At 40.3% G+C, this 26,106-nt stretch overlaps 1 protein-coding gene across 2 annotated transcripts in view; it reads right to left on the bottom strand.

Moving 5' to 3' along the window:
• NMNAT2 (nicotinamide nucleotide adenylyltransferase 2) overlaps positions 1-26,106 on the bottom strand; it is a 208,085-nt gene that overhangs the window by 162,895 nt on the left and 19,084 nt on the right. The window contains exons 1-2 of one of the 2 annotated variants that reach the window (XM_082616076.1): positions 12,448-12,489; positions 2,781-2,926 (exon numbers count right to left, since the gene is read on the bottom strand). In XM_082616076.1, coding sequence (XP_082472202.1) covers positions 2,781-2,865 — 85 coding nt within the window. In that variant the 5' untranslated portion in view covers positions 2,866-2,926; positions 12,448-12,489. Of the gene's footprint in view, positions 1-2,780; positions 2,927-12,447; positions 12,490-26,106 lie in introns of those variants that run through there. The other variant, XM_082616077.1, reaches the window with a different exon arrangement.

Genomic DNA, 26,106 nt, shown 5'->3' with positions numbered 1-26,106 from the left:
CCTGGTTTCTTTAGAGATGGGAAAGAGTTCTTAAGGAAATGCATATTTAGGAATCTCATTTAGTTGATGGCAATTGAATTCTAATCTCTGTTAGTATATGTTTGAAGGAAATAGAGTTCATGGAATTATTCAGTCAGAAGACTAGTGAGCAGTTCTTTCTGCTTTTGGTACAGTGCAAAGGCCTATTCAAGAGGAATCAGAAATGTGGGGTTCCAGTCTCAATTCTGCCACCCACGCTCCATATCACTTAAGCCACTTAAGAAAGCCACTTAGCCTCTGAACATCAGTTTCTCATTTGTAAAATGGAGATAATGATGCCTTTCTTGTAGGCTTCTTATTAAGAGTAAGTGACATACACGAGGAAAATGCTTTGTAAATCAGAAGCTGCTCTACAAAAATAAATTACAAAACTTATCACTAGCTCAAAGATTCCCATAAGAGATTCTACAAAAAAAAATTGTTTAATATGTATTTTGTGTTCTTGTTCCTGTTTCCTTTTCAATGTATATGTGCTAAATCCTTCATTAGGTTATAAGCTCCTTAAAGCCACAGTGAGCATACCGTATCCTCTTTCCATGTTGCTCTCTGGATTACACATAACTCATGGACACTCAAAAGTCTTTGTTGATATTCTTTCTTCTTCGGTTCCAATAACAAGCAAAAGTCACTACTGTCAAAGTCTCCTTTCACCTATTCTATGTCTAAACCTCCCTGCTGTAATCCATACCTATTTCCATATACTCTCTCCTCTAAACTCGTGGAGAACTGGCAGGTCAGCATCAACTTAACAAAAGCCTTTATCACTATTACTAAACTCTCTTTAGCTGCAAGACAAAATCCCTGGTTCTCAATCTAAATCTACCCCTCCTGCAATCCAAAACAAGTAGAATTAAGTACATCTTTAGTCCCAGGAAGAAAGGAGGTGTACCTGCTGGCCCACTAAAGATTACTAGAGCCAAGGAGTTCCAGAGGAAAGTCCCTCCCTGTCTGGGCAACTGAGAGGAATAAAGTACAGCCACATAAAATGGCTAGAGGAAATACAGACAGAGAAGAAAAGAAGGACGGGGTGAAGACACCAGAATCAAAAGAAAGTGAAAGGAGAGTTTTCAGGGCACTGATATTCCCTAGGAAGGCTGATGAGATGCTCTAGTCTACTTTGATGCTTGAACAAAAGTCTTTATTTAATAGGTAAGTTGGCACCAGCTCCTGACACAACACTTTTAAAAGCGGAAGTATGGTGAGGAAGGGATGGCTACCTCAGTCACCCTCCTTGGATCCTATAAATGTGCCTATCTGATCTGCACTCTGCTCAGAGTATAGTCTTTCCATGAGGTTTTTAATAAGGGTGCCCAGTTCAACTCACCTTTTAGGTTTAAGAGAGGAATATGTTTATTCTAAGCCACCTCTCCCAGTCTTTACCGATATGATGTGGCTTTCACTAAACAGCCCTAGGAGGGCCCACGCAATCCTCAGGCTCCGGGTAAACACGTGTGCCCGCAGCCGGCTCCAGCTCGCCCTGCATTTCAGCACCGCTGTCTCTGGATAGCGCCTCGCTGGCCGGCCGGCTCAAGGCCTCCCACCCTTCACTCATCCATCCCTAGTCCACTCGCTTTCCTCTTCTCGTTTCTCTCATTGCCAGAAGAAAAGCATCCCGACTGCTAACTTCTCCTCAATTCCTGCTTCAAAAGTGACCTCCGCGTGCCTCCCTCAGGGTCTAAACGCGCAAGCCCCCGCGCCTTTGGGTCCTCCTGGAGCAGCAGCGAAGCCCCGCCGTTTACCCACCGGTGGCCCGAGATCTCCGGCAGGCAACGATCACCTTTCCCTTGCCACTTCTCAATCCCAACCAGCAGCCAGGAGCCCCCGTTCACTCGGCCTCTCTCTTCGCCACAAAGCCTCCTTGAAAAAAACGCGCGATGATGCGCCCTTGCCCCGCCCAGCCCCCAAACACACACACACACACACACACACACACACACAGAGTCATACATACACTCGCACGCCTCAAACCTTGTGGGAGCCATCGCCAACCTGGGCAGAGCCTCAGCCAACTTGGGCCCCATCCTTCAACACCGACTCGCAAAGGGCAGCCCGCAGCAACCGCCCCGCCCCCTCCCCTTCCTAGGCGGCGGGTCCCGGCAGTCAAGCCCAGGCCCCCGCCCCCTGCTCCCCACCTCCACATTCACTAAGCCATCCACCTCGCGCGCGCAATCCACTGTCCACAACCCTCAAACATTTGCCCTGGGCCGCCCCGAACCAGCAGCCAAACCATAAAAGAATCTCCTTGAAGCCCAGCCCTGTTCCTGGTGTGTTGTGTGTGTTTGTCTCTGAAGCATATACACCATTAACTCCTTCGAGCTTTCGGCCCAACCTAAACAAACAGCACGTTATCTCTAACCCCCTTCTCCCTTCTCCGCGCCCCAACCTCTGCCCCCATCCCGATCCTCATCGGCCAAGTAGCCAAAACACCGCACCACCGCACCCCAGTTCTCAAACCTCGACCTCCCACCAACCCGAACCAACACTCCCCTCCGGCCCCTCCCCTCCCCCACCCCTTGGCCCCCAGCGAGGAGGGTCTGGCCCGAGCGAGTGACGCCTCGGAAGCACAGTCTGCGTCCCCTCCCAGGAGCCCAGAATAGAGGGGCTGAGCTCCCACCAGCTGGATCAGCCAGCACACCTCTCCAGATGGGTACTCGCCTTACCGTCAGACGCCCTGGGAAACACAGGTGCCGGGGAAAGGAGAGAGGCGGAAGCAGTCTCCGGGGGTGGGCGGGAGGACTCACCGAACATCTGAATGTGCCCTTTGGTGATGGGATTGAAGCTGCCGCAGGCGAGCAAGATAACGTGGGTCTTGGTGGTCTCGGTCATGGTGCGGGTGGGTCCCTCGCGCTGGTCCAGGGGTCGCCTCTCTTTTTGTGTCTCGATACGTCTGCAGAGGGAGAAAGGAAGGCGAGGCTCCGGCGGTGGATGCTGGGGACTCCAAGGAGCCGCTCCAGACGCAAACCGCGTCACTCCCCGCCTCCCCTTAACGCTTGCAGCGCCGGCAAGATCCGAGGCTGCTTTTGTATTGCTAAGCTCCGTCCTCTTTTCCTTCTAGCTTCTTTCACGCCTCTCGCCCTGGTCTCCCTCTCCTCCCTTTCTCTCCCCCCCACCCCACCCCATCACGCTCTCTTCCTTAGTGTTTACCTATAAGACAAGATGTGGTACCCAAGCCCAGAACCCTGCACACTGACAGGCAACCATCAGTATGGTGTGAGCTCTTTCTCTTACCTCCTTCTGAATTAGTTTTCCTCCCTCAATCTGACATTTTTCTGTCCACACCTACTTTCTTGAACATTTCCAACTCCAAAAGTGTTCGATTTTAAGAACTGTTTTCTTTCTCTCCTCAAAATTTTAAGTGGGGAAATGACAATTGGTCATTTCAGGAGTATTCATTTCTGCCCGTCTTTTCCCCCTTATCTCATGGTTTTGAACTACTGAACTGAGTCCAGAGGTTGACCTAGTGGTTGCCAAGAAATAGGGAGAACCTGAATCCTTCCCCTGGCATACTGCTCCTTTTGTGGGTTGAAGCAATGAGAACATGGATGTGACAGAGTTACTAAAGCTGTGCTAGAAAATTATTGTGATCTTACATAAGCTATCAAAATTGAGACAAAGATTTACCCATTCAACAAGTGTTCCTTGAGTGCCCACTATGTGTTAGGCTCTGTTATAAACACTGCTGATAAAGCAAAGTCCCTGTCTTCATCAAGTTTACATTCTACTGGAAGGAGATAGACAATAAACAAACATAGAAGGGAATATTACATGGCAATTGTGCAATGCACAATAAGTGAATGCAGTTCACTCTCTGGCACAATAAAGGGTGAATGGAGAAGAGGGGACCACTTGAAATGAAGAAGTTAGGGAAGACCTCTCTGGGGTGGTGAAATTTAAACTGAGACCCAAATGACAAGGAGTTGCTAGTACAAGTATTCTGGGACAGGGAAGGGCTCATTGTGCTCCTAGAAATGAAAGAAGGCCAGTGTGACCAGACTGCATGAATAATGGGAAAAATGCTAAGAGAGAAGATTGGACTGGTGATTAGGACCAAATCAAGTAGGGCTTGTAGGCTAGGGTAGGGTTTGGATGTTTTTCTAAGAGGAATAACTTAGAGAGGAATAACGAAAGGAAACCACTGAAGCTTTTAGGCAGAGAAGTGATAAGTAATTTACATTTTTATAAGATCACTCTGGCTGCTAGGTGGAAAACCGGAAGGTAAGGAAAGCATTTAGGAAATCCTCCTGGTAGTCTAAGCAGGTGCAGTTGTCCTTGGACTAGGTTTTATAGAGGTGAAGCTGATGAGAAGCAAATGGTCTCAGGATAAGTTTTGTAGATAAAGTTTACAGTCTTTGCAAATGGATTGGATGTGAAGGATGAGGGAAAGAAAAATCTAGGAAAATGTCTAGAAATGTGGTTTAGTAAATGAGTGGACTGAGAATGAGAAAGATGGAGAAAGGAAGTTTCAGGGATGACCAATGTTCTATTCTGATACAATAAATAAACCTAATAATTTGAGATTTTTTTAAAATAGCCTTTCAAAAAACTGAGATATAATTGACATATGCATTGTATTAGTTTTAGGTACACATAATAATTCTGAACTTAGAGATCCACAAGTACAAATATTTACTTTTTTTGGGTTTCAAGATTCTTGGATAAATTTCTACCTATTTTACTGGGTTGGTCATCGTTTCTTATTTAAGAGCATGTAGTTGGTGTACAGTAAATATTTGTTAAATTATGCTGAACAGCAAATTGATCCTCATATGCATAAAATTTCCAGTTTAAAGATAAGTCATAAGAACTGATGTATATTTGTAATTTGATGTATCTTCCCTCACAGGGGATGCAGATTAGGGGGACAGAAGAGCAGGAGATGTTGAGGGGAGCCCGACTTGGGTAGGAAACTCTGACACTTATTAGCTGGGCAATAAATATTTATTGAGTGTCTGCCACGTGCCAGATACTTAGAGGCTGTGAACAAAACAAAGTCCCCGCTTTAATACAGCTCACATTCTAGAGGGCAAAACAGACCATTAAAAAATAAAATAAACATAATGGTAACGGATACCATAATGAAAAATAAAGCTGGATGAGAAGAAAAGGAAAGGGAAATTCTCCTTTATTCAAGGTGGTCAGGGATGACCTCTCTGATAGGATGGGATCTGAGCAGGGACCTGAAAGAAGTGAAGGAATGTGTCATTTGAATATCTGGGGAAGAACATACCTGGCAGAACAGCAAGTGCAAAGAGCCTGAGGAGCAAGACTGTTTGAGAGTCTTCGACAAGCACACCCATGTGGCTGCAGAAAAGAAAGCAAGTGGAAAAGTAAGACAGATCAATAGGGCCTCATAGGCCCTGGTGAGGGCTTTGGCTTTTTCACTGGGAGAGATAGGAAGTCACTGGAGGGTTCTGAATAGAGAAGTTACATGAGCTGACTTACATTTGAAAAGTACCATTTTGGCAGGAAGTATAAAGTTTGGAGTCATCAGTATAGTTTTATATTTAAAACCAAAGGATTAAATGAGGTCACCTAAGGAGTAACATATATATATATATATATACATAGAAGAAAAGAGGCCCTCAGATTCAGTCCTGGGGCACACCAAATTAGCAACAGTAGCTAACATTCACTGAACATCAGTAGAAGCCCAGGCATTATAAGCCATTTACAGATGTTAATTCATTTAACACTCACCATAATTCTATGAGTTCAAATAATTTTATTCCATTTTAGAGATGAGCATAAGGGAGAACAGAGAAATGAAATAACTGGTCCTAGTAAGTATGGAGTCAAATTCAAACCCTGGTAGTTTTGGTTGAAGGCCCTGCTGTTGATCCAAGCCCACTGTTTCATCTTGTTTCACTGCTATGCTATACAGGCATACCTTGTTTTATTGAGCTTCACAGACATTGCATTTTTTCAAATTGAAGGTCTGTGACAACCTTGAGTCAAGCAAGTATATCTACACCATTTTTTTCCAACATCATTTTGGGTCTCTGTGTCACAGTATTTCAAACTTTTTTCATTGTTATTATATTTATTATGGTGATCTGCAATCAGTTGTCTTTGATGTTACTACGGTAATTGTTTTGGAGCACCATGAACCACACCATATAAGACGGCAAACTTAATTGATAAATGTGTTCTGACTACTCTACTGACCAGCAGTTACCCCATCTCTCTCCCTCTCCTTGGGCCTCCTTATTTCCTGAGACACAGTGATATTGAAATTAGGCCAATTAATAACCCTAGAATGGCCTCTAAGTGTTCAAGTGAAAGGAAGGGTCAACTGATGCAGCAAGCTCCATCGCTGTCTTATTTTAAGAAATTGTCACATCTACCCCAGCCTTCAGCATCCATCACCCTGATCAGTCAGCAGCCATCAACATCCAGGGAAGACCCTCCACCAGTCAAATGATTATGACTCACTGAAGGCACAGATGATGGTTATCATTTTTTAGCAAAAAAAGTATTTTTTAATTAAGGTATGTACATTTTTTTAGACATAATGCTATTTCAAACTTAATTGACCACAGTATAGTGTAAGCAGAAATTTTATAGGCTCTAGGAAACCAAAAAATTCATGTGACTCACTTTATTACAATATTCACTTTACTGTGGTAGTCTGGAACCAAATCTGCAATATCTCCAAGGTATACCTGGACTAACTGCATTCATAAAAATGAGGATAACTATACCCACCAAACCACAGAGATGTGAAGATTACCAGTCATGTAGAACACCTAGCATATAATAGATGGTCAATAAGTGATACCTATTTTATAAATGAGAGAATGGAACTTTGTAGCAGAGGTCTGAAGAACAGACTGAGAATTGCCATACCAAGTGTTCAGGTTTTCCCTCCTTTACCCAGGAAAAATGGAAAAGTAGTCAACAAAATTCAGTGTAACTTGCTGGAATGACTGGACACTCACTCAACTCTACAAGTTAATTTTAATAAAAAGAAAAGAAAGAAAAAAGTCCAATTCAACATTCCCACACAGAACAGTGGTCAATAAATATTTACCAATGAATCAAGTACAAAAATCTTTTTTTTACCAGCCCAGTGCTGAGAGAATAACAATGAAACGTGAATTTGTAACACAATGCAATAAATATGTTTCAGTCATGTAGGTTATGTCTTAAGTAACAGTTTAAATTCTATAGATTAGATTAACTGGTTGTGATTCTAATTGTCTCTTGTAATTTTATTTGTGCTTATCTCTAATTTGTGTATCCCCAAAGAGGGCTCAGGAACTGGAATAGAAAAACATTGAAAGCAAATCTTGGTTCTGTCATTTGCTAATTGTTTGTCTTTGGGCAAGTCATTTATTGCTAAGACTGGAAATACAGTAGTCCATCCTTATCCTCGGTTTCATTTTCTGAGGTTTCAGTTATGCGTGGTCAACCTTGGTCTGAAAATATTAAATGTAAAATTCTGGAGATAAACAATTCATAACTTTTAAATTGTGATTAGCATGATGAAATCTCACACCCTCTGCCTCCATCTTGCCTGGGACCCCAACCACCAACATAATCCGTTCCTGACATCTAACCATAGATATTGTCATGGCTGGATGATCCAGGATCAGCCAAAGCAGATGATCCTTCTTCTGACAAATCCTCAGAATGTCAATAGTAGCCTAATGCTATGTCATTCATCTCACTTCATCTCATCATGTAGATGTTTTATTATCTCACATCATCACAAGAAGAGTGATAGAGTACAAGAAGAAATTTTTGAGAGACAGACCACATTCACATAACTTTTACAGTATATTGTTGTAGTTGTTCTATGTTATTATTATTGTTGTTAATCTCTTACTGTGCCTAATTTATAAACTAAACTTTATTATAGGTTTTTATGTATAGGGAAAAATATAGTATATATAGGATTTGGTACTATCCCCAGTTTCAGGCATCCACTGGGGGTCTTGGAACGTATCCCCCATTGATAAGTGGGGACTACTATACCATAATACATGCCATGTGTGCTTTATAGGGGTTCTATATGGATCAAATAAGACCATGTGTGAGTAAATGAGTTGTTTTTTGTTTTTTTTTTTAAAGCATATCCTCAGCTTTAGGTCAAACTTCACAGTTGTTCCATACAAAATACCTACTGTTTTTAAGTGTTCAGTGTTTCTATTGATGAGTTTGTCAAGGATGTTTCTGGCAGTTCCAACCTTAGAGGGTAATGGCTTTGGGAATGTGCTGATAGTGTAAATATATATCAACCAATGAAAACAAATACCAAAAAACATACTAACAACAAATTTATTCTCAGTGAAGATTCCAAGGCTGGTCCATAAGATACAGAAATAGGAATGTCAACCCTTGCATAATACATGTACCTTAATATATATCGTGATCTATCCTCAGGGGTGCTTATTTTAACTTAGGTAATATAATTTGGTCCAATATTTCAAGTTTCCAACAACTGGTTAATTGCTTTAGGCTGAAAAGGAGCCTGAGTCATTCTCCCACAACCTAAACCTTGCAATCTGCTCCAGCCAGTTCAGTTTCCAAATGGCTCAAGGCAGACAGTCCAACCCAGAACCTTCCCTGCAAAAAAAATCTATTCAAGGGCTTCCCTGGTGGTGCAGTGGTCGAGAGTCCGCCTGCCGATGCAGGGGACACGGGTTCGTGTCCCGGTCCGGGAGGATCCCGCGTGCCGTGGAACGGCTGGGCCCGTGAGCCATGGCCACTGAGCCTGCGCATCCGGAGCCTGTGCTCCGCAACGGGAGAGGCCACAACAGTGAGAGGCCCGCGTACCGCAAAAAAAAAAAAAAAAAAAAAAAAAATCTATTCTGATGGACAGGCTTAAGTGTCTATTGGGTCTGATTTGAAAGGTGCATATGTAAAGTCTAGCAGTGTGGGTATGTATGCTCACTTATCTCCCTATTTACCTAGTCCGGATTAATCATCCATTTACATCACAAATCAGGGTAAAACTATTCCATGTTTATGAAGCTGGGTTCCAAAGTAATATTAGAGATCATCCTTCATAGGAAATGCACAAAGTCACACACACAAATGTGGCTCCCTAGTTCCTGGGATCAAGTCAGGTATTGAATATTTATTTCATGTTTCCTGGTAAAAATGATTCTGAGAAAAAAATATTATTCTGAGAAAACCATGACTCCTTGGGATTCTCTTCAGTTCTCTACATTTGTATAGTTCTTTCTCCTTTGTTTTCTCCACTTCTCTTCAAAATAAACATCTTCAGGGATACAGCTAAAGTGATTGGCCTTATTCTCCCGTTTTCCCCCCAAGGAGATATTTTTACATCTGTGGGATGAAAAATGTCCCCAAGATTAAAAAAAAAAAAAAATGTACCCAAGATTAAGATCCTCCTTCCTCTAGCTCTAAATCTCCCAAGTCTCACTCAAACTTATAATTTCTCTAATTATTCTAATCATATTTCAAAAATGAAAGATGTTTCCAAATTTTAAAACCTGATTATCAATTATAAACATGCCAATTTTGCTGGCACCACAGTGAAAGAAAAAAAGTACATGGGTCTTTATAACCAATAAGCATTGTATACCATTAAAAATAACAAATTTCTTCAACTAACTCAGATATTTGCTGATTTATTTATCATGACTTCTTTCAGATAATAGGGTGAGGGGCATGTACAAATCATTACTTTCATCTTGAGACCAAAGATCTCTTTTCCCAAGAGACAGAAAAATCAGTTCTAACAGACTTAGCAAGAAGTATAATTGATTAAGAAGTAAAATAACTCCTTGAAATGGCATCTGAGAATATCTCTGCCTCCCTCCTTTAAGTCACCCAAATGGAAAACACATTCGGCTCAAGGGAGCATTAAATAAAGGATAGGGGATGTAAAATACAAAATATTTTTTCCATTACATCAATACCTCACAATTTGGTTAAGTCAGATATAACCTAGAATTTCAATCCCATCATTTCCCAAACATAGAAGATGTAGAAAGCAGTTGGGGTTCCACTTCTAATACCCTGAACACTCCAAAATTAAACTCCCCCATGAAAAACAGGGCCAGGAACTAGAGGAGGAATGATAAAGATGGTGTGACATGATACCTTTTATTACCTCTACAATGGCTCTAGAGAAGAAGCTCAGATCAAAAGATTATCCTGGGATATAATGAATAGCATGGTAACTATAGTTAACAGTACTGTACTGCATATTTGAAAGTTGCTGAGAGAGTAGATCCTAATAGTTCTCATCATAAGAAAAAAATTTTTGTAACTATGTATGGGGACAGATGTTAACTAGCCTTATTGTGATCATTTTGCAATACATACATATAATCAAATCATTATGTTGTACAGCTGAAACTAATATAATTTTTTTTGGCATTTTTGTTTGTTTGTTTTGTTTTGTTTCTGTGGGATCTTAGTTTCCCAACTAGGGATCGAACCCATGCCCCCTGCAGTGGAACTGGGGTGTCCTAACCACTGGACCACCAGGGAATTCCCTAATATAATGTTATATGCCAATTACACATTATTATTATTATTATTATTATTATTATTATTATTATTATTATTTGGGTCATGGTTTGTGGCCTGTGGGATCTTAGTTCCCTGATCAGGGATTGAACCTGGGCCCTCGGCAGTGAAAGCGTGGAGCCCTAACCACTGGATCACCAAGGACTTCCCAATTACACCTCATTTAAAAAAAAAAGACTATCCTAACAAGAGAATGGATGGTGATCACTAAACTATGCTGCAGAATGTGAGGGTCACCAAAGCAAAAGCCAAATGCAAATACAGTCCCCACTCCATCTTTTTTTTCCCATGTGGCCCTAAATTTGCAATACTAATGTCTCCACTATGTTAAATAACTAGCATGGGGTATCTGCATCTGGAGACCACTATTACAGCACTGATCTGTTACCTAAGAAAATAAGTTTGTTAAAGAATTTTTGTTTCCCAATTTAAATGAGTAAAGAAGTGAATAGGGGACTTCTGTGGTGGCACAGTGGTTAAGAATCTGCCTGCCAATGTAGGGGACATGGGTTTGAGCCCTGGTCCGGGAAGATCTCACATGCCGCGGAGTGACTAAGCCCATGCGCCACTACTGAGTCTGCGCTCTAGAGCCCGTGAGCCACAACTACTGAGCCCACATACCACAACTACTGAAGCCTGTGCGCCTAGAGCCCGTGCTCTGCAACAAGAGATGCCACCACAATGAGAAGCCCGTGCACTGCAACGGAGAGTAGTCCTTGCTCACCGCAACTAGAGACAGCCCGCACGCAGCAACGAAGACCCAAAGCAGCCAAAAAATAAATAAATAAATAAATAAATAAATAAATTTATATAAAAAAAGAAGTGATTAAAGCAAGACAAAGGGAAGATAGTGGGATAGTGGGGGAAAAAAACGCATACCTTACTTTCCAGCCAATTACTTCCTAAATATCTCCAGAATTGTTCCATTTTTCTGTATCTTTCTACTACTTTTCAGCTTCAGGCCACCTTTCTCTCTCTCTTTAATTACTGAAGAATTCTGGCTGGATTTCTTGCCAGTAATCTTTCCCTTCCCTAAGCCATTTTTCGTATTCCAGCCAAAGGGATATTTCCCTAAAATATAAATCAAATCGTATCACTCTCTGGCTTTGAATCCTTCAATGGCTTCCCGCAGTCCTCAGAATACTATCCAAACTCTTAAAAGTCTAACAAGTCCCCTCATGATCTGGCTCCTAACTGCCCCCTCTCTTCACCCTATTCCCTTTAGTCCAGCCACAGTGAACTACTTTTAGGCATCAAATGTGGCATGCTCTCCCTTAGCCAGCAAATACAAACCTAAATCAACTTAATTTATTTCCTGAGCCTTCTGTGAGCCCCGTAGGTCTGAGTTAATGCCTCTCCTCATAGGTGCTGGCTTTTTCTGTATCACAGCATTATCACAGTGTCCTGCATGGTGATTGCCTTTTGATTTGCTCACACTCTTCACCAACATTTATTCAGACCCTAGCATGAACCAGGCAGTGTGCTTAGCACTCTGCATTCATTATCCCATTTAATTTTCACTGAATCTCAGTTAAGTATAATATGTTCTTTGATTATACATTACAGCTGAGGAAACTGAGACTTACACGAGTAACTTGTTTAAGTTCACACAGCTAATAAGTGGGGGAGGCAGGCTTTGAACCTGGGTAGTCAACCTGGCACTGCTAGTTCCCAACTCACCCCAAACTTCAATGAGAGCAGGAACAGCTTCTATCTTGTTCGCTGTTATACCCCAGTGACTGTCACAGTCTGGCACATAGCAATGGCTCAAAAACTACTGGTTTCATACATGTGGAATGATTTTTCCTTATGACTGGCTCCACTCTGTGCATAATTTTTTACTCCTATTCTGAATTGGATGTCTTAAAAACTAAGAAAAGGACTGCACCAAATAAATCCTACCAGGTATTAGTAAGGCCTGTAACTATAAGATCTGTGGGCCTGTTCTTCCCCTCTCCTCTCAAGCTCTCTTTTAGACCACGGTTGTGTTGTCCATTCTGGAAGGAATAAAGTCACACCCTGGAACAGGTTATTGTCAGCTGGAAGTAGACATCCATCTTCAAAGCCCTCTATGTTTGTTCCTGAACTTTAGGGCCTGAAAAGTTAGAAACAACATTCCTCAGACTCTCTGGCAGTCAGACTTCTGGATACTAATTACATTCTACCAGGGGATGTCCTGTGTGAGATTTGGAAGGCAAAAGTGATGAGAAAGCCATCTTACTGCTGCTCTTGCTGCTAAGCAACACTGTTGATGTGTGTTTGAAGCCAGAACCCACATCCAGTAGTCCCTAAATTCTAGTCACCGAAGTCATGGGTGTTGAGAAGCAGTTTGGCAGCTTCCTGTGGACTGCAGCTGTCATGGTGTGCCCTTGAAATCTAGAGTCATGTGGTGGCACCTAACTTCAGTTTCTTTAGTACTCCCAAAGAATTTCCTAAGCACATAGTCCCTTGTTTTTAATCCCTGTATGCTTGAAATACCTAGAGTTGTTTCTGTTTCCTGAATTGAAACCTACATGACACATCACCTTAAATGCTGTATCTAGCTGTACCCATGTTTTGTGTAGGCAAGAGCAAATTATATGTAAATGCAGTTATTTTGGAAATGTAAATATGCAATGAATAAGCAATTGATTGACAGGAATTAGAATAATGGGTGAAAGAATTATAGGTTTTGTGTGTGTGTGTTTCCCGAGTAGGGGAAGGGAGATGGTGGGAAGGATGAATCAAGCAGAATGATAGAGGATGACTGGGAAAAGAGAGAGAGAAAAATGAGTACATGGGCTTCCCTGGTGGCGCAGTTGTTGGGAGTCCGCCTGCCGATGCAGGGGACGCGGGTTCGTGCTCCGGTCTGGGAGGATCCCGCGTGCCGCGGGGTGGCTGGGCCCGTGAGCCATGGCCGCTGAGCCTGCGTGTCCGGAGCCTGTGCTCTGCAACGGGAGAGGCCACGGCAGTGAGAGGCCCGCGTACCGCAAAAAAAAAAAAAAAAATGAGTACAGAACCCTAGGGTTCTACAAGGGAATAGCAGAGCAGAATTAATAATCGGTTTTTATGACGAACTTGATCCAATAATTGTTTATATGTGTGGAGCCATTTAGAGCTCACAGTGCTTTCACACATGTTATTCTATTTGATTCTTGTAATAAATGATGTTGTGAACTAAGCTTTTGCAGGCTCTGTTATGGATTTTTCATATGAGGAAAGAAAGCAAGGCTAAGGGAGTTTAAGTGACTTCCTCAAGGTTACAGCTAGTAAGTGAGTAGATCAGACCCTTGATTCCAAATTCCAGTGTCCTACTCCAGGCTGCTGGCTACAGAAATCACTTTGGCTTAAGAATGAGGGAGAATTGAGGAATTCAGACTGTCAAGGATAATAACCATACTATTTTAAATCTGAACACAAAGGCTGTAGAGCCCAGTCCTCAAGACCTTTGCCTTACTCAGAATTAGGAAGTGCCTTTCTTTGTTCTTTCCCAGTCACTAAGCCCTGAGAGGTAGGACCTGACTGGCCTGGCAGTGGAGTTAAGGAGCAAAGTGGATTCAGTCTCTACACTGCATAGGTAAAATTGGCATTTTGTAAATAGTCTTGGCTTGATGTTCCCATACTGTATAGTAAAGTCATTCTTGTGCTTGAAAGTCTGGCTGAGTTCTCATTACTCATCATAGAGAAAGGCACTGGGGCAAAGTAAGAGTAAGTTTTGGTTCTAAGGTCACATTAAAGACAGGACCCTTTGAGTGCTCCGGTGTGACTCATGGTGAAGGGGATGCCTTCTTTACAGGGGGCCCCTTCCACACGGTCCCACTCAGCTCTCATACTTCCTATCATCTCTGTCAGTCCTACTCTAAAGTGAAGATAGGCAAGCGCTCTTGCTTGGGGAACAGAGAGAGCTGTCTCCACTGGGGCAGAGTCATGGACAAATAGCTACTGAGAAGTGGCATGGGAGAGGGAAGGATGAATAAGCAGTCAATTAGGGGAATCAAAAGGAGTTGTTCTACTATTTATTTCCTCTTCCTGGAGGACACTCCAGTATCTGGTGAGAGGATGACAGTCCTCAGTCCTCTGGGTAACTGGCATGATGATAAACACAGATGCATCTGGCCCTGATTTTGGAATTGCGGGGATGAGCGAAGTTTCCTTTAGTTGCTCCCTTGATTAGCCACTCCTCTACATACACATAAAAGATGCAAATCTTAAACGGGGTTGCAGGGGGAGTACAGAAAAAAATGTTTAAGAAGCTTGGTAGAGCCATTTGGGTACAAAGAGTACATTTATCCCAGGTGATTAGTGTTCATTGCTTAATGCTTCCTCTGGAGGATTAGTTCTTGGCCTTCTCTGGTTAGCCCAGTCCTCACTGAAAAGTTGCTCTTTAAAGTGATAGACACACAAGTTACTAAAATTATTCTATATTTTTATATCAAACTAATTCAATTTATCTTCTTTCCAATTAGTCTGAATGAGTGTGATAATATAGAGATTGCAAAGTTATTTAAGAAAGAAATTCCAGAGTCAAAGAAGAGGGCGGTTGAGCTGCTGTTTTGCTCACCAAACTTGGAGGTGGCCTTTGAGACAGATGGTAAGAAAGATACTTTTCTTTTATGCGGGTGGTAGACACTGTTGTTTACCAATTCTCTTCTTCCTTTTTTTAGGCTGCCATTCCCAGCTCTCTTTGGGGCCAGTGTGGCTATGTGACCCAGTTCTGGCCAATGACACATGAGGGAAATTAGATTGGGGTGGGAGGAGTAATTTACTCCTGGGAATGATTTTTACTCCTGGTAGAAACAAGAGATGGGAGTTCAATACAATTGTATGAAAATGTGATCTTGCAGCTGCAGCAACAATTCTGTTACCATGAGATGACTCTCTGAGGAGGAACATTCAACACTCAAGGATGTCAAACTAAAAAGATATATATACATTGTTATATATCTTTAATGACATCATTGAGCTGCTTCCCAACCCTGGAACCATCTGTCACCAGATAAATGTGTTAATTGCTTAAGCCATTATTTGTCATATGTTCTGTGATTTGCAGCTATATGTATCCTGACTGATACAACAGACCTAGCAAACAAAAGGATTCTTCAAGTAGGGCTGCCATTACCCCATTCGACACCTCTGTGTAAATTAGATAAGAGGCTTCTTCCTCTAGATGGATTTCAAGTCCTACTTGTTTCCTTTGCCAAGTGCCCTGGTGCCATTATAGATCACCAACTTGCCTCCTTAAGTACATCAGAGGGCTACCTCTGTTCAAAGGACTCAGATGCCAATTCCAAATAAGGGGGAGAAAGCAATGAGACTTAATATAATTTTGAGATTGACTGACTAAAATTTGGGCTGTTGTTATTGTTACTGCTCTTCATTTTAAACCATAAATTTGTTTTTGACTCCAAATCCAATATTGGATTTTTCATTATTCAATAGTGTACCCCAAAATACAATTCTGGGAAAAATACTAGTTAGTACAAAATTCTTTTTTTAAGTTTGTGCTACCACACTTCTGCCAATAACCTGTTAAAACTGGGCTGATGAAAACCATATTGAAGCAATATAACCACTTGCAATATGAAACTGTTATGGTGCAGATTACTTAATTCTCCTACTCCTCTATTAAAACTGCTAGAAGCACTGCTTTTAAATAATTAGCATGACATCATTTATCCTTCACATGATGCAAGTAAATTTACGTATTAGGTCAGCTGCTACACATTAGTTGGCACTATGTCATTTTCATCAATTTTAATCAAAGTTTCAAGTTATTAAATAACTTAAGCCAAAGTACTTTTCTGTGAAAACATCTTTCCAATTAATTTTATCACTATAAAAGCTAGTTTTTCCCACATAACTGGTGAAACTAATCAATATGAGTACAGCCATATATGCAGGACACTTATTAACACTTTAAAAGATGCAAATTAATAGGAGTCTGACATGCTTTCCACTCATTTAATATTATATGCTGTTACTTTAGGTTACTCATTAGTACAAACTCACCTAGAAACAAACATGGGGACTAACATTATATGACAAGATTGAGAATAATCTTAGACGATCATAAAATATAAACACATTTAAAAAATCCTCTTTGAACTCTTAGATGCATTTGAAAACTTTGAGATAATGCATTTAATACAATAGGCTGACAGCCTGAATAGACAAAACAATCATCATAAGTAGACTCAGATGTTATAACTAAACAGGATACAATATATACATTATATTTATATAGTATATATACACTTATATATATCAATTTTAAGATTTACCATAAAGCTACAGTAATCAAGACTGTGTGGAATTGGCAAAAGGACAGACACATAGATCAATGGAACAGAAGAGGGCAGAAATAATCAACTGATTTTTAACAATGTGCCGAGACAGTTCAATGGAGAAAGTATAGTCTTTCCAATAAATGGTACTGAAACAATTCAGCATACATATGCAAAAGAAAGGGGAAAAAAAAAAAGAACCATGTCACAGACTTCACACCTTATGCAAAAATTAACTCAAAGTGGACCATACATCTCAATGTAAAATATAGAAATATCAAGTTTCTAGAAGAAAATATAGAAATTTGCATCATCTTGGATTTGGTGATAAGTTTTCAGATATAACACCAAAAGCACAATCCATAAAAAGAAAAAATTGGGCTTCCCTGCTGGTGCAGTGGTTAAGAATCCGCCTGCCGATGCAGGGGACACGGGTTCGAGCCCTGGGCCGGGAAGATCCCACATACCGCAGAGCAACTAAGCCCCTGAGCCACAACTACTGAAGCCTGCGCACCTAGAGCCCGTGCTCCACAACAAGAGAAGCCACTGCCATGAGAAGCCCGTGCACCTCAATGAAGAGTAGCCCCCACTCAACGCAACTAGAGAAAAGCCTGCACGCAGCAACGAAGACCCAACGCAGCCAAAAATAAATAAATAAATTTATTAAGAAAAAAAAGAAAAAAATTGATAAACTGGTCTTATCAAAATTACAAAGTTTGGCTTTGCAAACAAACGAACAATCATGGTTAAGAAGAATGACAAGACAAGCTATAGAGCTGGAGAAAATATTTGCAATTCACATGTCCAATAAAGGACTTAGAGCCAGAGTATAAAAAACTGCTATAACTCAACAAGAAAACACCCTCCCCCAAAAAAGTTGAGCTACTTTTCCAAAGAAATTATACAAATGGCATATAAGCATATGAAAAGATGCTCAAGGTCATTAATCATTAGGAAAATTACAATAAGATACCTCTATTCACCTACTAGAATGACTAAAAAAATTTTTTTAATTAACAATTCCAAATGCTGGTTAAAATGCTGTGCAACAAGCACTCTCAGTCATTGCTTGTGGAAATACAAAATGGTACAGCTAATTTGTAGTTTCTTAACAAAGTAAAACATACACTTACAATACGGCCCAGCAATCCCAACCCTAGGTAATTATGAAAGTGAATTGAAAAACTTGTACATATAGAAGTCTGTAAACGAACATTTACAGTAGCTCTATTCATAATCACTAAAAGCTAGAAGCAACTGAGATGTCCTCAGAGGTGAACAGATTCACAAATTGTAATACCTCTGTACAATGGAATACTACTCAGCAATTTTTACAAAATAAACTCTTGATTCACACAACAACATAGATTAATCTTAAATGCATTTGGTAAGTGAAGGAAGCCGGATCTAAAAGACTACATGCTGTATGGTGCTATTTAACTGGCATTCTGCAAAAGGCAAAACCGTAGAGACAGAAAATACAGATCAGTGGTTGCCAGGAGTTGGGAAGAGGTTGACTGCAAAGGGGCTGGCACAAGGCACATTTTAGGTGTTGGAAATCACTGTGGTGGTGGATATGTGACTCTATGCATTTGTCAACACCCATAGAATGTTACACCTAGTCTAAGAAGGTGTAATTTACTGTAAAACTAAGAGTGAAATTTACTGTATGCAAATTTTCAAAATCAACCAGGATGGTGGGGGTAAGGGTGGGAGGATCCCAGGATGGAATGAAGACTAACAAATGTAACTGTATTACAAATATATGATATAACCAAACTGAAATGCATGGGGGAAAATGAGCTGACCAAACTAATGTTGGAAATGTGTTTTGACTGGCTATCATAAGGCTAAAGTAAATGCAACTGTACATAAATGCCTTACTTCCCTTGGTAAATTTGTTTCTCACAGGGGTATAAGTTAGCAATTCTGAAACTACTATGCATGTATACTAGGGTTGAACAAATAAGTAAATAAGTTGTAGCTAATGAAAGCCATGTTTCTCACTGTCAAAGAAAGAAGTTACAAACAAGCAGAGAAGGCTAGAATGAACCCTGTAGTTCTAGATTAAAACTGATTCTATATGTATGAATTCACCATGTGTGTATACACAGGTAGAAAGATACAGAAATAAATATAAATTTGTGTGTACATATGAGTTAGCAAACATACATACATTTCCCTTTCTATCTGCTCAAATGGCCTAGAAGGAATGGCACCCCATTAGCGATGAGCACCCCAATCTTGTTTCTAATTATCATTCTCCAATAAAGAAACCAAGACTCTTTGAAGAAATGGCTGATTCTATGACTGGGATGAGCAAAATACAAGTCTGGAGTTTCTTGTAGTGTCACAAAGTAAGGAAGTGCTAAAAAAATAAAGGATAAGGCATGTCCCTTAAGGGATAAGGTCTTTGGGGGCATCCAAGACTGCTCACACATTCTGTATTATGCTAGAAGGACTTCACAGGGCTCAACATATTATTGTACTAATGACGAAAATTTATCACAGTGACACAATAAGGTTACACAGCAGATAATTGAGGGAAAAAGACACATTGGCCAGAGTCTGGAGAAATCCACCCACAGGCTTTCTATACCAGAGGTCCAGGAGAGGACACACTAGGTGTGTTCCCTTTGCTAGCAGTGAAAATGCAGTGGCACATGTGTAATGTTTCTCCTATTGAAGCCCATTTAAGACTCAGCATTTAGGGATTTTTTGGGGACTAGTCATGTAGGCATGCTTTAGCTGGCATCTACCAAAATCTCAGGCTCTCAGAAGGAAACAGGTATTCAGTGTCTTAAGTGGGCAAAACAACCTTACCAGTATAGAGAATTTTCCATATCAGTGTGGGGAAGTTTTCACAAACCAAGTTCACAGATGCCAGCCAAGGGCAACCTTGCAAGCAGGCCCTTCTAAAGATAGCAGCCTCTGGCCTGCTGTGTTAACTCTTTCCTGCACAGGGTATATCAAAAGGACACAGGACCCAGGGCCAAAATTGGAACAATCTGAACAACAAAACAAATAATTACTGTATTGGATTATAATTCAAAGAATAAAATAGATATGCATGAGTCTATACTGCTATAAATAAGTGAAATAAATAAATAAATAAATAAATAAATAAATTGGGTGGCAGACAAATCTTTGTTACAGGAGAATTCCATATAATAATATAGAAGGAATTAAAGAAATTGAAAATCACCATTAGAGCACCACAATGATAAGTGCTTCAAGAAAGATCCCCTAAAATTAGCAGGTGAAACTAAGAAGAAACAGAATATTTGCATAGCTTCAAAGTACCTCACCCCCCAAAAAAGAACATTAATTATTGCAGTGGTTTAAGCATTTGTTCACAAATTCTTTAATTTGCGGTGGTTTAAGCATTTGTTCACAAATTCTTTAATAATCATCCTTCTGGAATGTGAAGCCTAATTCCCTTCTCCTTGAGTATGGACTGGACTGGGCTTCTTCTAGCAAATAGAGTATGGAAAGGGGAAAATAGTAACTTTACAGTACAGAGAACTGGCAGACTTCAGCTTAACCATGTGATTAACATCATCAGTTATGTCATGTTGATACCAGGTACCCCTGATATGATGTAATCAGAAGGGCACTTCACTCTGATACCATTTCCAAGTTTAGTCTAGTCATGAGAAAACATCAGAAAAATCCCAGTTTAGGGACATTCTACAACATACCTGATCAGTAGTCTTTAAAAGTGTCAAGGTCACGAAAAACAAGGAAAGACTGAGAAATTATCACAGATTTAAGGGAACTTAGATGCAACGACCAAGTCTAACATGGACTGGGTCTCAAAGCCGAAAAAGGACATTAATGGAAAAACTGGTGAAATCAGAATTTACTTAGTAGTTTAGTTAATAGTATTGTACTAATGTTAATTTCACAGTCATTGTACTATGGTTATAAAACATGTTAATGTTAGGGGAAGCTAGACGAAGGATATTCATGAGCTCTCCAACTATATTTGCAACTCTTCTGTAAATCTAAAGTTATTTCAAAACAGCAACAAAAGAATACTTAAGCACTTAGGCTGGAGCATACTAGTTGCTAACTGTTGTTAGCTTCTCTTGGTTAATTTACTTGGTAATCATTCCCAGAGGTTGATAGTGATGGGAAATCTCTCTTGTTGCCCTTACTCCAAACAAAAACTGTATTTCTGGACTTCCCTGGTGGCACAGTGGTTAAGAATCTGCCTGCCAATGCAGGGGACATGGGTTCGAGCCCTGGTCCAGGAAGATTCCACATGCTGCGGAGCAACTAAGCCTGTGTGCCCCAACTACTGAGCCTGTGCTCTAGAGCCCATGAGCCACAACTACTGAGCCTGCGTGCCTAGAGCCCATGCTCCGCAACAAGAGAAGCCACCGCAATGAGAAGCCCATGCACCGCAATGAAGAGTAGCCCCCGTTCGCTGCAACTAGAGAGAGCCCGTGTGCAGCAACGAAGACCCAACGCAGCCAAAAATAAATAAATAAATTTATATATAAAAAAAAATAGGGGCTTCCCTGGTGGCGCAGTGGTTGAGTTTGCCTGCCGATGCAGGGGACGCGGGTTTGTGCCCCGGTCCGGGAGGATCCCACATGCCGCGGAGCGGCTGGGCCCGTGAGCCATGGCCGCTGGGCCTGCACGTCCGGAGCCTGTGCTCCGCAACGGGAGAGGCCACAGCGGTGACAGGCCCGCGTACCACAAAGAAAAAAAAAAAAAAAAAGTTAAAAACTGTATTTCTAAGGATGAATGATTTTAGTGGAGACTATTTTCCAGAGTGTCAACATGGCTGGAGATTAGGTCTGGACCCATGACCACTCAGGGATAAGATGAGCTGGCTACATACACCCCTACAGCTGGCCTCAACCCTACTAGCGCAGCTATCTAAGCCTGTGTTCTTGAGGCTTTTTGGAAGTGTATGGCTTGGGATGCCAGAATCAAACCAACACTGAAGCCAGAAATACCTAAAAATGGGACAGTGTAAAAAAATGTGGCCAATATGGGCCTTACTGCTGGCCCTAAGGGTTCTAGATATTACTAACTTCAGCAGTGGTCAAGTAAGAGGCTGGCGAAGGGTGAAGAGGCAGCTTTGGAATACTGTAAACTGTATTGTGGTTTTACCTGTGCTTCATCCTACATTCAAATATTTCTTTCTCCCATTGGAAATGAGCTTTGTAGTTTTACCTGGCTAAGCTCCTTCTTGCTCAGTGGCTTTTGTAAAACTACAGTGAAGTAGTTTTTGCTTATTATTTATGCTCCCACCTACTTCCAAAAAGGATCTAAGATGGCTTATTCCCCAAACAATTTTGCTAACCCTAGGCCTTCATTCTCTTCCAGACCATCTGTTCCTTTTCACCATGAAGTCATAGTACTAAATTTGTGACAGTACAATCATTCCCATGGCAACAGGATGTGGTCCTCACCACTGAATCCTAATTTCACTCTGACCAAGATCAAGCAGCAGGAAGATCGGGAAGTATATTGTAACATTTTCTATTCTTTTTCAAGTTTTGTTTCTCTCTGAACAAGTTCTTAATTTTGATTCTAAAATCTTATACTCAGCCTAGATATGTGTTTTTGCATAGTTTACATATGAAACATTCTTTCAGTAAATAATTAGATATGCAAGTCAAAAAATAAGTTGAGAATAATCACACAAGCCTACACACACACACACACACACACACACACACACACTGTGATGTATAAACTTGCTTGACAATGGGATGTTTTACAAATACCTTTCTGGTTTGTATAGAAGAAAAGAGAACACAGAATCCATTTAAAAGACACGAAACTTCAAGCCTAAGAAGTTTGCTTTGATGACTGTGACAGGCAGTGGAAGGCAGCTGACCTAGTTTCTACTTAGTGCTTTCCTTATCTTGCTGAGCACAAGTAAAACATCAGAGGGTCTTCCCACGTGAGACCAGAGCAAGATAGATAGATGGCTGGCTTTATTTATATAAATGACCAATACCTGGATATTCTGCCCATTTGTTTTAATCACACTCAGCTTAATTACACAATCTTTGGAGAGACTCCTTAGAACACCATTCACTATACTGTGAAATTGAGTAAAGGGCATGAACTTTGAGAAGAGAACTAGTTACTGGAGTATCAGAAAATACCTGATTAGTACATTAAGTTAGCAGTCTTACAGGACAGGTGACAAAGTGTGTTATAATGAGACTCTGTTGGACATTCCACATATTATATATTTTAAAAATATACATATATAATGTCATATATATGTTATATATTATATGTCATATTATATGTTATATATTATATAATACATATAACATATCAAATATGTATCATAACATATAACATGTTACAAGTATATGTATATAACAGAAGAAAAGTGTAACATGTAAGAACTATCTTCTCTTCTCCCTCTGTTCTCCCCCAGCTTCCATGTTGAGTTAATGGGCTAAGTGGGGGAAGGTAGCGGAAGAAAGGGTGATAAGAGCTAGAAAAAATAGCTGGAGAAGAAGCTAAAGTGATTTATGTTAATGCTTTAAAAGGTAAGAAATTACTTGCAGTGGAAAACATGTGGAAGGAAGAGGAAGTGGAAAGAGAAAGTAGACAAGTGAGAGATAAAGGGAGTGACTAAAAAGCTGAAAAGGAGCATTTTGACAGCCGTTCCTCTGTGATGTGGGTGTTTTGGGGGAAACAAACAGAAAAGGAGGATTTTAAAGTTCTGTTGTTTGTTATGTTATATGATTCACCACTTCGCTACCTCTTCAAGACTTCAGTAAAGACAAATTATTTTTCAAAGCTCTTTAGAGATGGATTCGTAATTCTTCTGAATGAAATGACATGTCCAGATGGACACTAAGGGCCACAGTAAGCCCTACTCTGATTTTACACGTATATAATCAGCGTCTCTTGAGGAAAAAGACGAGCAGTGCCACCACTACTGCTATCCTTTACCCTTGGAAAATATGTTGGCCAGAGCTATCCCACTCCCAAGTCATGTCACATTTGTAGTGGCCAGAGATGGGTGGCATTCCATGGTCTGGAGTTTTTAACTCTAATGAAATTTAATTTTAGCCTTTAAGAATTTAGGAATTTACATGATCAAACATGGAAGAGTGGAAAAAGGCACTATGACTGCTTTAGGGAGGCCTAAGGCCAAGCCCTAAACCCAGTCTTTGAGGACTAAGAGAAGGCAAGACCAGACTACAGAGAGCACCATGACACCTAAAGAACAGGCCTCACTGACAGTGAGATGTCACATCCAGGCTTGCTCCAATCTGACACTGATCTCTCTGAGTCTTGTTACACATTGTGACTGGTCAGAAAATGCAGAGACTCCTACTGTACCCACGTATAGGGATATGGCAGTAAGTGGTAAGGAAGACTTTGCATGAAGGTCATCATCACTTTTGATGTCATCAACATTTTCTAAGTATAGACATCCTAATGGAGCACATGTAATGATTCAGGGGAGGGTAAGGTAAAACAAGATGGAAGAGATCATCTGGATAGAAATGGGAGGCCAGGGCAGGAATAGGAAGGATCAACTATTCCCCACTGTCCTGCATAACATTAGTTCATAAGATGTGCTGTGGGTTTTGTTTTTTTTTTTTTTTAAGGATCTGTGGGAAGCTAATTTTGGACACATTGCATATTTTTTTTCCCTTTGGGAAATACATACTTGCATGTTATAGGGTCTGTGATGTCTCACCAAGAAAAAAACTTCTGTTAAACTACTGTTGCCCAAACTTATTTGGTGATAGAATACATTATTTAGCAACATCTATTAACATCTAAAGAGGCTACTATTATTCAGAACACATATTGTTTAATATTGGGGTAGATTATGTGTATGAAACCATTTTATAACAGGTTATATTACTCTTATACCTAAAAAAAAAAAAAAAAAAATACTGAGGGACACCGGCATTTGTCAAGCTATACCCATTTACTGTGACTTTTGATCTTCCTGTAATTTCAGTGTAGGGCTTCACGCTACTATACTTGCTTCATGAAAACTGGGTGGGGTTTATATTTGCACTCTCTATAGAGATGCATGCTTTCTCCATTTCTCCTAAACGCTCAGTGCCTTTATAATGCCTGTTACTACCCAGGAACTATCATTAGGCACATCTCTAGGATATACACTTTCCTTTGCAGAGTTGCATGCATCAGAGTTTTTTTTTTTTTTTTTTTTTTTTTTTTTTTAACTCCCTCCCACCAAAACCAACCTCATTCCTCAGGAACTGCTTTCTGCTAGGGGACTACTATGAATAAATCCACCCTAATGTTACCATGTTACACATTTGCAACATAAAAAGGGCTTGCAAAAAAAAAAAAAAAGGGCTTGCTGAAAATGCAGTGCCTTTATCCCAAAAAAGAAAGTTCACGGTAGGGGTTTCCAGAACTGGAGGAAGTTAACAATAGAAAATGTTTGGGGTTAGATGGCTCTTTAATGATCCACAGATTGTACCACTTAAGAAGTCACCTCTTGTCTTTACATGAAGGGAAATTAATTTGCAGAATGATGCTCTATTTGAAGAAGCCATGCTTGACTGTGTGGTATATTTCTTTTCAATAGTCCAAGAATTGCTGGTGCAGTGTTTTATGAATAACATTCAGTGTAAGGGAGTATCTATTTACATTTAATAAATAAATAAATGACTATCTGCATGGCTGTGGATTTTTTTGTTTTTAATTTTTTGTTTATTTGTAAATAGATAACATACTCACATGATACAAAATGCAAAGGACACAAAACAGCATACCATTAAAAGGATGTTTCTCTCCTTCCTCTGCCCCTCAGTGATCCTGTTTTCCTCTCCAGAGGCAACAATTACTACCAGTTTCTTAAATATCCTCCCATGGATATTCTATGTGTTTACAAACATACACATACTTTCCTTTTCACACAGACGCTAGCATAATATACACACTGCTTTCTATCTTGATTTTTCTCTTATCAATATATCTTAAATATCCTTCCATATTAATATATGGAGAGCTACTGCCTTGATTATTTTAACAGCCGTGTGGTGTTCACTGGATGCCTGTGTTATTTTATTTCATCATTCTATTGAGGGATATATTGTTGCCAATCTTTCATATTATTAACTATATTGCATTAGTAGACTCACTGAATAAACACCTAGAAATGGAATTTGTGTCCATGGGTATGTACATTTTTACTTTTGAAAGATATTTCCCAATTGTTCTCTATCCCTTATACACTCACCACTATGCACGAGTGGCTACTTCCTTAAATCTCTATTAAATCAGTATTTTATCAAATGCTTTGAGCTTTGACAAT

Source organism: Mesoplodon mirus (assembly GCF_964341445.2).
Source record: "Mesoplodon mirus genome assembly, chromosome: 3".
In the NCBI taxonomy this organism is placed as follows: Eukaryota; Metazoa; Chordata; class Mammalia; order Artiodactyla; family Ziphiidae; genus Mesoplodon; species Mesoplodon mirus.
The sequence above is the reverse complement of the archived record's forward strand: the minus strand, read 5'-3'. Positions and strand labels throughout refer to the sequence as shown.